Genomic DNA, 13117 nt, shown 5'->3' with positions numbered 1-13117 from the left:
ATAAAAAAAATTAAATTTTATAGAGTAAATAAAACCATGCAAATCTCCTTTAAAAAACTTATAAAGAGTAAATATATAATTTTGACCACTTTAGCCTTTGAACATTCACCATCCTACTTAAGCTCATGTTAATTAAGCTAAGAGTCAATTTCTAACATGCACCGACAACTTGACACATCATAATTATGTCCAATACGTACTTGATTATGTCATATGATCGGATCAAATTATAGATCACGTAAATTTTTTCTAAATTCCAATCCAATCAAACGAATAGATGTAACACTTAAATTAGATTCAAGTGGATCAAAAATTCAATCCAACTCATAATCTTATATATTTTTTTATCGTTTAATTCTAATTATCCGGAACATCAACATCTTTTCTAAAAGCAATTTCATCAAAAATAAAAAATAAAAATGGTTTTAATTTCTCTTCTGAAACTTAATGTTTGATATTAACATAAATTCGATTATATTTAAAGTCACAACCTTTACCTAAATTAAATTAAGGATATATTATTATTATTATTCTAATCAAAATTTCTTTTCCAAAGTAAGGGCCGATTCGTCGTTGAACAGTGCAATAACCCCAAAAGGACAGTTTTTTATATTAAAAAAAGAAAGAGAACTAATTTTCAACTCCTTTCTAACTCCTACGCAGATGTCACGTGCAATCTGAGGGTACAACATCGTGCTTTCCGCTTCTCTGCCTTCTGCATTTCTGCAAATCCACCACCCACTTGAGGACTGATCAGACCAAATAATACAAATTTACAGCAGCTGCAATATTGTTTTTAAGTATTCAAACTCTTATTTTATATATATACTAGCATAAGTTAATGGTAAAGCTGTTTTTGTTTTAAAAATAACTGAAATTTTTCACCACCCAAATCCCTCTGAGAATGGAAGACTGAAGCTTTAGCTTTTATAAAGAAATGGGTTCGTACAAAGAGTTGCAGGCTTTTTTCACTGCCGTCTTTACCATTATTATTATTACTATTATTGTAGTTCATTTCCATGCACAAAGGTATGTCTTGATGAAAGCTCAGAGCTTTGTTCTTCTCATCTAACAATGATGACTCCCTTTTTACCCTCATTATGTTTATCTTCCTTTGTCTGTCTTTCATATCACCATTTAATGTATTCTTCTGCAACTTTAAATAACTTTGTTTTGGGGTTTTAAAACTTAAAAGCATCCCTTCACCATCTCCACCCTCACAAGTCACCACCACTATAACCCTCATTTACATTTTTGTACAGCTTTTGCTTGGCCTTTTTAGTTCTGGGTCGTAACTATCCTTGTCAGAAACGTTAATTACTGCCCTTGCCACTGTCAAAACCCGCCCAAAAAACCCTTTTTTTTCTTCTCTTTTTTGTATTAGCTTTCACACATAACATTAGTTGCAGCTTCTTGTCTACATTGCTTATTAGGGAGTGAGGGGTTGATAGTGAAAAAATAAGCAAAGCCGACTCTATTTTTTGTTCTCCAGTTGTGACCGGAGAATCTAGGTTGCACCGGGAAATTAATGGCTGCAAAGACAGGCGGTGGTTCGTTTGTTCAGCCTCTGCATCCACCATGTCCGAAATCACCTCCAAAGTATCCGGATTTGTATGGGAAACGAAGGGAAAAGGCTAAAGTTCAGATGCTTGAGAGAGAGATTAGTTTTCTTGAGGTGTGTTTTTGATTTTGGATACTGATTTTGTTTGTTATTATGCTTAAAATTACTTAATCAGGACATGAAAAAGAACAAAACCTGGTGTAGTTGTAGTGTTTTTTTTCCTGTAACATTGTAGCTTATAGTGGAGACTGTTGTTTGCAGAATGTTTATCTTTAGAATGATACACAACTCTAAGGATTATCAGTTATTGATATAAACATCAAATTATTAGCATTAATTAATTTCCCTGGTTGAAAACTGGATTTGTTTGATTCATCAAACGCCCTAATCTACCAGTTGTTGTTCATGTATGTTATGTTAATCCCCGAATCATGTAAACCTTTAGAATTAGCTAAAACTAGCAATTTTAGATTGTTAGTTCCTTTTGATAGAAGCATATTGAGTTGCACCAGAACCCTGAATTCCCTAATCTTTTGTTGGATCTTGTATGAATCAGCTTATATGCCACTTTATCGAATAGATTCGAATCTCGGTATGTTTAATGTCTGCACGTGATAGTTAACATCAACTCGTATGCAAACGAATTCATCTTATGCTAATTAGGATTTCACTTTTGAACAGGAGGAGTTAAAATCTGTTGAAGGTTTCCAACCAGCTTCGAGATCCTGCAAAGAGTATGCAGTCTCTAATGACCTTGAATTCCATCTTGTTGATCATTTGCTTATTTATTGATAAATTCTATATATTAGCAGATAATGTTTATATTCATTGTTTCTTTTCTTCTTCTTAGGGTTACTGATTTTGTGATGGAAAATTCGGATCCTTATATACCTCCGTAAGTACTAAAACTGTCAGTCGATTTCGTAATTAGTAAGGTTTAGAAAGAGGATGTAAGCCTTACCTTTTATTTTTTTGTCTCTACTAACAGGAAGAATCGAAAATCATGTGGCTTTCGGAGATGGCTTTGGTACCAATTTCTTGTCCTTCATGTATATAATTATAGTTATTATATAGTAATGTAATTTCATGTTTATATGCATTAGCTCCTGCAAACTTGAATGCCGGGATGTCGATCTAGCATCTCTAAGTGCGAACTGGATTCTTTTTGTATCGAAAACATTTTACTTCTCTGCACATCCTGTCTTATGACATGGAGTTTATTCTTTTGCAGTGGATTGCCCTGCTGTAACTTGCAGTGCCTCTGCTGTTGCTGTAATTCCGGCTTCAGTCGCTGTGATGGTAATCTATGTAACTTATGTGGTAACTGCAGATCATGTAACTGCAAGTCCTGCAACTGCTGCAGCTCTTTGGATGAAGAGTCGAGTAGATGCTGTTCGTTTAAGTGTAGCGCATGTGATTGCAATTCGTGTTCAAGCTGCTGCCGAGCTCTAAAATGGCGGTGCTTCTCTTGTCCTAAACCTCATTGCTGTAGTTTGGGGCATCCTCCGTGCACAAACTGCTGTTCTTGCAGATGGAAATGCTCTCGTCTCAAGTGTCCAAAGGTATGCAATTGCTGCAGTTGTACGAAAACCTGTTGTAACCCATGGTGCTAAATTGTTCTAAAATATGCCATTCAATTTTTGCTCCTTAAAAAATCAATGCAAATGTTTTTGCTCTTTAAAAAATCAAGTTCGGGTAAAAGAATTTAAATTCAACTCGATCATTATCGAATGAAGTTCAAAACTTGAAATCACTCGAACAACTTCTTACATGATAAATGAGCACGATTGAATGAACTCAAACAATTCCATTTCATCAGAAATACACTTTCACATGTAAGTTGATCATTATACCCAAATCATGAACGAAAATGGGAGTGTTATTTGTCTCTTACATTTACAGCAAGTAGGCTGCCTAAGTAGGTGTAATTATCTGCTGAAGTATGTCATCATTTTAAACAAAACATCATATAATGTCATAAAAACGGCAACTAGTACGTGACGTCGCTTTGGCCGAGTGGTTAAGGCGTGTGCCTGCTAAATACATGGGGTTTCCTGTGAGATTTTGACTCTCTCAGGCGACGCGAATTATTTTTTTTTCTCCTGCTTTGTGCTGAACTTTTTCTTTTTGGGTTGACCTTCATAAGAGAGAGCATTGAAACGAGAAGAAATTTCGCAAAGATCTTGTAAAGCAAAACAGCATAGACATTAGTACAATGCGGTAGGAAAAGTGGGTAGACTACATGTTCACTCATCAACCTTTCAATGTGTTTTTCTTTCGGTCACTCAACTTTCAAAGTTTTAAATTTATCGTTAAAACCTTTTGAATTTTGCTTGTTTTGATGACTCGATTATTAAGTGATCAACGCCAACACTAAAACAACGTGTTTTGGGTCTTTATGCTTCTGAAATTTAACTAAATTGTTAGTCTTCTTCTTCCACATGTCTGATTCTTTTCCACCATCGTTTGATATCGTCATTCATCATTTGTGACTTAACTAGTTCTAAAACATTCTTCTTCTTCTATAATATTTATTGCTTGGTCAATTTATACTCAAGATATATTATTTTTCTCATCTTTCTCAATCTCATATCATTTGAATATGGAAGAAAATACTCTGATGTGGGTGAATCAAATGGACTCCAAAAATTTGGAACCTTGAGAAAATTTTTGGGAGTGTTGTAAAATTTTACCCCAAAAATTAAACAACATTAAAGACTTAATGGTCAAGTGATCTAAAAGAGTGAAATTTAAAATTTTAATGATAAAATTAAAATTATAAAAGTTAGGTTATTAAATCAGAGACACGCTAAAAGTTAGGTGAATAAATATGTACTTTACCCATATAGAATACATACTTTAACGTTAATCTTTTAAAATATAAAAATATATATTAGCATAGGTTAATGTTGGATCAAATTTTGGTTGGGCGTAGGCATCAATCAATTTCAGGCATACGAAAGCTTCAGTCGTTAATTAAATTGGCTTTTGTTTTGTTATAATTCTACTGGTTGAATATTATTTGATGATTAATTTTTATTTAATTTTTTTTTTTATAAAATAATGATTTTTGGTGACTAAATATCTTACTTTATAAATAGAGTGTAAATTTTATCTTTTAGAATTATAAGAGAATTATTTGGTGAGATGTCTTTTGTGATCTTTGTAATTTTTAAGAATTATGTTGTAGAGATGAGTTTTGTAAAGATATTAGAATAGTGATTTTGGATACTTCGGATTTTGACATAAATATTATATTTTATGATATCTACGTTTATAGTGAATTATTATTCTCATTCGTGGAGATAGACATAAATGAATCATATTAAATCTTGTCTCTTGCGCATGTCTTATTATGGAATAGAGTGTAAGTCTTACAATCTAAAATTATGAGAGAAAATTACTTTGAACATATGTAATCCTTTTGTGATCTCTGTAATTTTTAAGTTTATGTTGTAGAGATGGTTTTTTAGTGATATTGGAATAGTGATTTGAGTTACTCTAAATTTTGGTATAGATATATTTTGTGATACATGTGATAATATGTATTTGTATCATTCATGATCTCTACATTTACAACGAGTTATTATTCTTCTCATCTATGGAGGTAGACAGTGATGAATCACATTAAATTTCATTTGTTGCACATTTCTTATTTTACGTTGATTTTGCTTTGGTTATTATTTTGTTTACAAATTCCTAACAAATGATATTAGAGTCATGGTTTAAGTAATGAAATTTCATAGAAATTTGTTCCCTATTTGATTAACTATTTTGGAGAAATGCAAGAAATTTTTTGCTACAATGAGTTTACAATTACAGTGATTTAATTCTCAATCGATCAAACAGTACTTCAACAGATATTATGTAAGAATTGAAGTTCTTGAAATTTTGATGGTTATACTTTAATGAATAGTGGCTTACATAAAGATTAAAGTTGTACAAGATTTGAAGACCAATTTTTGAAGATCAAGGGGAAGATATGCTATATTTTGACCCAAATTTATAATTGATAATTAAGTTGAATTTTCTTGTAGTTTTATTGGTTGATGATTACTTGGTGATTAAATTTATTTAGTTAATAATTTTTATGGAATAAGAATTCTTGATGACCAAATTTTTGACTCTAGAAATAGAGTGTAAGTCTTATCCTTTAAAATTATAAGAGATAATTATTTTGAAGAGATGCAACCATTCTATAATTGCTGCAATTGTTGAGGTTTATGTTGTAGAGATGAGTTTTGTAGGGATATTAAAATTGTGATTTGGGATATTTCGTATTTGATATAGATACATGATTTTATGATACATGTGATATCATGTATTTGTATCCTTCATGATCTCTACGTTTATATTGAGTTATTATTTTTCTCATCCCTTGAGATATAAAAGACTGAACTACAGTAAATCTTATCTTTACGTATATCTTAATCTATGTTGTTTTCTCTTTAATATTTTTCTCTCTTACAAATTCTTAACCATAAATTATTTATAATTAAAAAATAATAAAAATATTTAAAGTTAGTAAATCAACTGATCATCAAGACATGTAATAGAACAGCTTCAATCTTGATGCAGCACCGACTAGATAAATTCAATGCCAACATCTTAATAGTAGGATTGTATATTTTTGGATATCATATATTATTTAATTTAAAATTTTAGATTACTAAAATTGCGATAAGTATGCAATTGGAAAAAAAATCAAATATCCTATCTTCTTAGATATTCAGGTTTGAATATAAAAATTAATTGAACAAAAAAAAATCATATTTAAATTTTATATTTTGTGATTCTATAAAACATATTATATACTTATATTATATTATATATAAATATATTTAATTATTTCCACACAATGAACAATTAAACCTCTTAATTATTATTAAGCTAGAGGCTTAGTGGATTAATGGACTACTCACTTATTGGGTTATAGGGTGTCTAAACTCTAAAGGCCTAAATTTTATCTTATTTTAAAATAATTCTAAATTAGAATCAAATCAATCCGTATTTTATTTGATTATCCATTTTCTCTCGTATATGTAATTCAAATTATCTAAAAACTAAAAAATAGACCAGATATTAAAAAAATCACTTGAATCAGAATTTTCTACACATCCCTACTTAACAACATATTTAGCATGCAAAACGTTTCTTGTTTTTATTATGCATGGGGTAGACTAGTACTGCCGACTTCTCTGCACCACTCATGCACAGTCCTTTCCGTAGTTGAGGATATATTTATGAGTGTGAGGAGAAAAGAACAGGAGCGGCATTTAATCAGTGTTTTCCCCAGCAAAAATAGCTCCACGTGTAGACGCTCCATCCATGCTACCAGTCCCTAGTTGAGGATATTTGTTTGTGGTTTGATTTTTCTAACACAATGAACATGAAAAATAAAAGAAAACAACACGTATATATGATTTAATATAAATATTAAAAATAATAATTTAAAATTTATTTATTTAGATTCAAAATTTTACAACATGATCTATTTTACTATTAATTAAACTAAAAAAATTGATATATGCAATATAGTGCACCTATACACTTATATATATAATTGTCTGTATAGGGAAGGGATTTGACCTTTTACATAGAGATCCAACGCTTAATAACTAATTTTGTTTTATCAAAATATGTATTTAAGTTTTTTTGTTGTTGATAATTCTGATTTTATTACCCAAATCAAGGTTTAGTTACAATCAATCCACTAATCTAAAACGAAAGAATCAGGAAAACAACCTACAAAATGATTGGTTAGACTATATCCCAAACATTACAAAGTATTAAGTTAGTACCATCTAGTCCATTGATATTAGTTCCCCTAAGACGGATTCCAACAACGTCTTTAACATCTTTGAGCAAGCAATCGATCGTTCTACGCCGTCCTTGGAATATTCTCTGATTTCTTTCTTGCCACAGAGAATAAATAAAAGCAGCCCAAGAAATTTTCAAAATGGTAGTAAGTAGAGACCTCCCTTTCCATGTTGAACTTGCCTTTGAAAACATTTCTTCCTATGATAAGTAAGTGGTCTTCATCCCATTAAGGTTCAAAATTGAATACCAGAGTTTCACTGCCAGAGAACATATATATTTAAGTTATACTATGTTATTACTTTAAAATTATGTTAAAATATAATTGGGATGGATTGAACCAAAAATTCTTACGAAAAGATCAAATGTTTAACCACTTAATCAAAATATATAATTATTGTGTTTCTAATCAAATTAATATTGAAATTAAATCACCTTAAGATTAAATTTATAAGATTTATTTAAGATATAAGTGCTAATTTTTTTCAAATAAGATTAATAATTATATGAATCGATTATTTTAAATATAGTTAATTTCTTTCATATAATATAAGTTGTTAAAGTGTTCGAGTAGCATAAATTTTAATGGTTAATGATTAAAATAAGAAAGGAAAGTAATGATAGCAAAACATTTGTAAAAGAAAATAGTTTGGTGATGAAAATAGAAAAGAAACAATATGTTGATGATTAGTGAGGTATTTACCCTAATTTGTAATTGTAAGAGTAGCTCCATTATAAATACCGCTGCGAGGAGCAATTGTTTCCCCATTCCCAGCACTCAAACCATCTTTCATCAATGGAGGCTTTGTCTTGGCTTCTTCTATCCATAGCATTGCTAGCTTCTCTAGCCTTCCTCCATAATTTTCATCGGCCAGCGGTGTAAACAACTAAAGTTTCCACCGGGCCCTAAACCCTGGCCTATCATCGGCAACCTTAATCTCATCGGTTCACTCCCTCATCAATCTCTTCATAAACTATCCCGACGATATGGGCCATTGGTGCAACTCAAATTTGGTTCTTACCCTGTACTGGTTGCGTCATCTTCTGAGATGGCCAAGGAGTTTTTAAAGACCCATGACCAAATCTTTGCTTCTAGACCCCAGCTTGCAGTCGGCAAATACGTTAATTACAACTACAGCGATATGCTTTGGGCTCCGTATGGACCTCACTGGCGGCAGAGCCGCAAAATTTACCTGAGCGAGCTATTCAGCTCGAAAAGACTCGAATCCTTTCAGTCCATCCGAGTTGAGGAAATGCGGGCTTTTGTCTCCCGCTTGCATGGATTATCAGGGAAGCCGGTTGTGCTTAAAAACCACCTCGTTTGTCTTACTCTCAGTACTATAAGCAGGATGGTGTTTGGGAAGAAGCATTTCAGTGTGTCCGGCGATGATCAGCTTGGATCGAATTCGATAATGAGTCTGCCGGAGTTCAAGAGAATGTAGACGAGGTGTTACTGTTGAACGGAGTGTTGAATATTGGGGATTGGATACCCTGGCCAGACTTTTTGGACTTAAAGGGTACATAAAGCGAATGAAGGCTTTGAAGAAAAAACTTGACCGATTTCATGATCATGTGTTCGACCAACATAAGCGGAAAAAGAAAGAATTAGCAAAGAATTTCGTGCCACAAGACATGGTGGATTTACTTTTGCAACTAGCTGATGATCCTGATCTTGACGTTAAGCTCACATATGATCATCTCCGGGGCCTCACACTGGTATCTATATTTTGCTCATTCTTTCTATTTCTAAAATTATGCCTATTTCTAATTGATGGAAGTCACGGTTTAATAACAGGACCTGATAACCGGAGGCACAAATACCTCGGCATTAACCGTAGAATGGGCGATCTCAGAACTGATCAAACAACCACAACTCATCGGAAAAGCGACCAAGAGTTAGACAGAGTGATCGGCAGAGAGAGATGGGTAGATGAGAAAGACATCCCACAGCTTCCTTACTTGGATGCAATCATGAAAGAAACAATGAGGAAACACCCGATTGCTCCATTGCTAGTACCACATTTGGCCATGGAAGATTGCAAAGTGGCCGGATACGATATTCGCAAAGGAACTAGAGTCTACGTAAACACTTGGAGCATAGGGAGAGACCCCTCCCTGTGGGAACAACCCGAGGAGTTCCGGCCCGAGAGGTTCTTAGGGAGGGACATTGATGTGAAGGGAAGAAGCTTTGAGTTGTTGCCATTTGGTGCTGGGAGGAGAATGTGCCCTGCCTACAACCTTGGACTAAAGATGGTTCAGTTGAGCATAGCGAACTTGTTACAAGCGTTCAACTGGAAATTGCCTGACAATACTAAAGTAGAAGATTTGAGCATGGAAGAATCTAGTGGATTGACAACGCCCAGAAAATTTCCACTTGTTGCAGTCATGGAGCCTCGTCTCCCGCTTCATCTTTATAAAAATTGAATTCTACATAAATCCATCTCCCTGGTATTGCCTACAAAATAGTGTGTTAATTCTAATAAAATGTGTTTTCTTTCTCATCAATTCTTAAAAATGTTTAGTTACTCAGTTTTGTTGATTATTTGTTACTTTTTGCTTAAGGTAACACTTGAATAATACTAAGACTGAAGTTTTCTTATCTGGTGTGCTTGATAATGAACTGTAAATTGTTAAACATTTTGTTAGCGTTGTTGTACCGTCAAAACCTGCTGTAATTGTAGTGTTTTTTCTGTAACATTGTAATCTTCAGTGGAGACTGTTGTTTGCAGAGTGCTTATCTTTAGAATGATATACAACTCCAGAGGATTATTTTAGGTGAATTTGTTTCATTCCAAACTCAACCAAGAAAACAACTTTACACCAAAACAGGAACCCGCCTGTACAACCAAACTCAAACAGCCAGACAAAACTCAGCTACTAAAACCCCCGATTAAAGCCAGAGACTTATGCTCTACAGTGATCGAACCAAACCAGGAACAATCTTACAATCAAACAAAAGCAAAAGTCCCACTATACAACCAAACACAAAAACCAGAAACAAACAATCTAAACCCCATTCAATGCAGAGAACATTGCAATTAGCACCACGAGGGTTCCACTTCAACCCGCGAAATCCAAAAACTAAACCATCCACAGAGGAGGCCACACGAGTAAATGCCTCCTATTACACTCTTTTCAAACAAGCGCAATGTAGTAATTCCAAGCCAGCCGGAGCAGAGCACAACCCAAAGACTGCCCCTTCAAATGCCGGCATGCCCAACGCAACTCATCATCCCAGCTAAGAACGGGCCTAGCTTTAAGACACAGACGCAGAACTGCCTCCCACACAGTCTTGGTAAAACTGCAAGTAAAAACAGATGGTCTTTTTCTCAAGATTGCTCAGACAAAACACACAAGACCCATTAATAGGCAAGCCAAAAGAAATTAACCGAGCTTTCGTGGGCAGCCTATCTAGCACTGCCATTCAAGCCAAAACCGATAACTTGGGGACATGCCCAGAGTGCCAAACAAGCCTATCCCACAACACTTTACCCCTGTGAACTCGCAGCGCCTCCCAAATAAGGCGAACAAAAGAGAAGGGACTAGTCAACAGCCCTTGGATCATTCCACCTCTACAACGAACATGGAGAAGGCTTCTCCAAATCCAACTACTATCCTAAGAGCAAGTAATCTGCCAAAAAGAGTGTTGCTTAATTATATACTCATGCACCCAGGTCACCCAAATGGAACCATCTTTCAACAAAAGCTTCATAACTAAACCAACAAGGCATGCATGATTCCACACTTTCAAACCTTTAAGGCCGAACCCTCACTTAGACTTCGGGTTGCAGATGGTGGACCAGCTGTCCCTAGCCCTTTCACTGGCTTATCCTCACCTTTACAAAAAACAAAACGGGAGCAAAGCTGATTAATTCTCTTGATCACCGCATCAGGCAACAACAGTTGGTTACTCCAGTAATTCTGGATACTATAAACAACTGATTGAATTAGTTGAAGACGACCAGCATAGGAAAGCACCCTAATCTACCAATTGTTGTTCATGTATGTTATGTTAATCTCGAATCGTGTAAACCTTTTGAATCAGCTAAAACTAGCAATTTTATTGTTATTTCCTTCTGATAGAACATACAGGGTTTCACCAGAACCCTGAATTCCCTGATCTTTTGTTGGATCTGTATGCATCAGCATATACGACACTTTGTCTAATAGATTCGAATCTCGGTGTTGTTTAATGTCAGCACTCTGCACATGATAGTTAACATCAACTCGTACGCAAACGAATTCATCTTATGCTAATTAGGATTTCACTTTTGAACAGTAGTAGTTAAAATCTGTAGAAGGTTTCCAACCCGCTTCAAGATCCTGCAAAGAGTATGCAGTCTCTAATGACCTTGAATACCATCTTGTTGATCATTTGCTTATTTATTGATAAATTCTATGTATTAGCAGATAATGTTTATATTCATTGTTTCTTTCCTTCTTCTTAGGGTTACTGATTTTGTGATGGCAAATTCGGATCCTTATATGCCTCCATAAGTACTAAAACTGTCGTCGATATCGTAATTAGTTAAGGTTAAGAAAGAGGATGTAAGACGAGTTTTTCTTGTTGGCTGGAGCGGTCAATATAGGGAATTGGATACCTTGGCTAGACTTTTTGGACTTGCAGGGCTACATAAAGCGATGAAGGCTTTGATGAAAAAACTTGACCGATTCTTTGATCATGTGTTCGATGAACATAAGCGGAAAAAGAAAGAATTATCCAAGGATTTTGTGGCACGAGACATGGTGGATTTACTGTTGCAGCTAGTTGATGATCCTGATCTTAACGTTAAGCTCACTTATGATCATATCAGGGGACTCATACTCGTATGAATCTATATTTTTCTCATTCTTTCTATTCCTAAAATGATGCCTATTTTTTTTTATAGAAATAACGGTCTGATTACAGGACCTGATAACCGGAGGCACAAATACCTCGGCATTAACCGTAGAATGGGCGATCTCAGAACTGATCAAACAACCACAACTCATCGGAAAAGCTACTGAAGAGTTAGACAGAGTGACCGGCAGAGAGAGATGGGTAGAAGAGAAAGACATCCCACAGCTTCCTTACTTGGATGAAATCATGAAAGAAACAATGAGGAAACACCCGATTGCTCCATTGCTAGCACCACATTTGGCCATGGAAGATTGCAAAGTGGCAGGACACGATATTCGCAAAGGAACTAGAGTCTTCGTAAACACTTGGAGCATAGGGAGAGACCCGTTCCTGTGGGAACAACCCGAGGAGATTGATGTGAAGGGGCGAAGCTTTGAGTTGCTGCCATTTGGTGCAGGGAGGAGAATGTGCCTTGGTTACATCCTTGGACTAAAGATGGTTCAGTTGAGCATAGCGAACTTGTTACAAGCGTTCAACTGGAAATTGCCTGACGATACTAAAGTAGAAGATTTGAGCATGGAAGAAGGTAGTGGAATTTCAACACCCAGAAAGTTTCCACTTGTTGCAGTCATAGAGCCTCGTCTCCTGCTTCATCTTTATAAAATTTGAATTCTACATATATCAATCTCCTTGGTATTGTTGGGAATTAAACAGAGTACGATTAATTTCCTTATAAATAGATTAGTGAGAATGCGAAATAAAAACGAAAAAATAATACCCGAAATTGATAACGGAGTTCAGCCAATTTGCTTACATCTCCGGACTGCTGTAAATCTTTTACTAAGAGAGAAAATTTACAGGTGTTTACAAAACACTCACTACTCACAAGAAAACTCTCT

The 13117-nt window shown here is 34.6% G+C and overlaps 2 protein-coding genes and 1 pseudogene across 2 annotated transcripts; all 3 read left to right on the top strand.

Annotated features, from left to right (window-relative positions):
• The first annotated feature begins 577 nt into the window (after positions 1–577).
• LOC120192510 (guanine nucleotide-binding protein subunit gamma 3-like) lies at positions 578–3013 on the top strand. The gene is made up of 7 exons (XM_039195283.1): positions 578–1033; positions 1493–1675; positions 2243–2295; positions 2412–2456; positions 2517–2588; positions 2793–2860; positions 2892–3013. Exons 2-7 carry the CDS (start codon positions 1529–1531, stop codon positions 3011–3013), a joined length of 507 nt encoding a protein of 168 aa, XP_039051214.1. The 5' UTR covers positions 578–1033; positions 1493–1528.
• A 5132-nt stretch (positions 3014–8145) lies between these two features.
• LOC120192576 lies at positions 8146–9838 on the top strand (annotated as a pseudogene).
• Positions 9839–12019: 2181 nt separating this feature from the next.
• On the top strand, positions 12020–12887 carry LOC120192508 (dimethylnonatriene synthase-like). The gene is made up of 2 exons (XM_039195281.1): positions 12020–12205; positions 12288–12887. The coding sequence occupies exons 1-2, from the start codon at positions 12020–12022 to the stop codon at positions 12885–12887; spliced, it is 786 nt and encodes a 261-aa protein (XP_039051212.1).
• Positions 12888–13117: the final 230 nt, after the last annotated feature.

This window comes from Hibiscus syriacus, unplaced genomic scaffold, assembly GCF_006381635.1.
Source record: "Hibiscus syriacus cultivar Baekdansim isolate YM2019G1 unplaced genomic scaffold, ASM638163v2 tig00116975_pilon, whole genome shotgun sequence".
NCBI classification, from domain to species: Eukaryota; Viridiplantae; Streptophyta; class Magnoliopsida; order Malvales; family Malvaceae; genus Hibiscus; species Hibiscus syriacus.
This window is presented reverse-complemented; position numbering and strand designations above follow the sequence as displayed.

Coding starts and splice junctions, on each gene's coding strand:
- LOC120192510 (XM_039195283.1), top strand. CDS start 1,529: ATGGCTGCAAAGACAGGCGGTGGTTCGTTTGTTCAGCCTCTGCATCCA. Junction 1,676..2,242: donor GAGAGATTAGTTTTCTTGAG/GTGTGTTTTTGA, acceptor ACTTTTGAACAG/GAGGAGTTAAAATCTGTTGA. Junction 2,296..2,411: donor GCTTCGAGATCCTGCAAAGA/GTATGCAGTCTC, acceptor TCTTCTTCTTAG/GGTTACTGATTTTGTGATGG.
- LOC120192508 (XM_039195281.1), top strand. CDS start 12,020: ATGAAGGCTTTGATGAAAAAACTTGACCGATTCTTTGATCATGTGTTC. Junction 12,206..12,287: donor ATATCAGGGGACTCATACTC/GTATGAATCTAT, acceptor GTCTGATTACAG/GACCTGATAACCGGAGGCAC.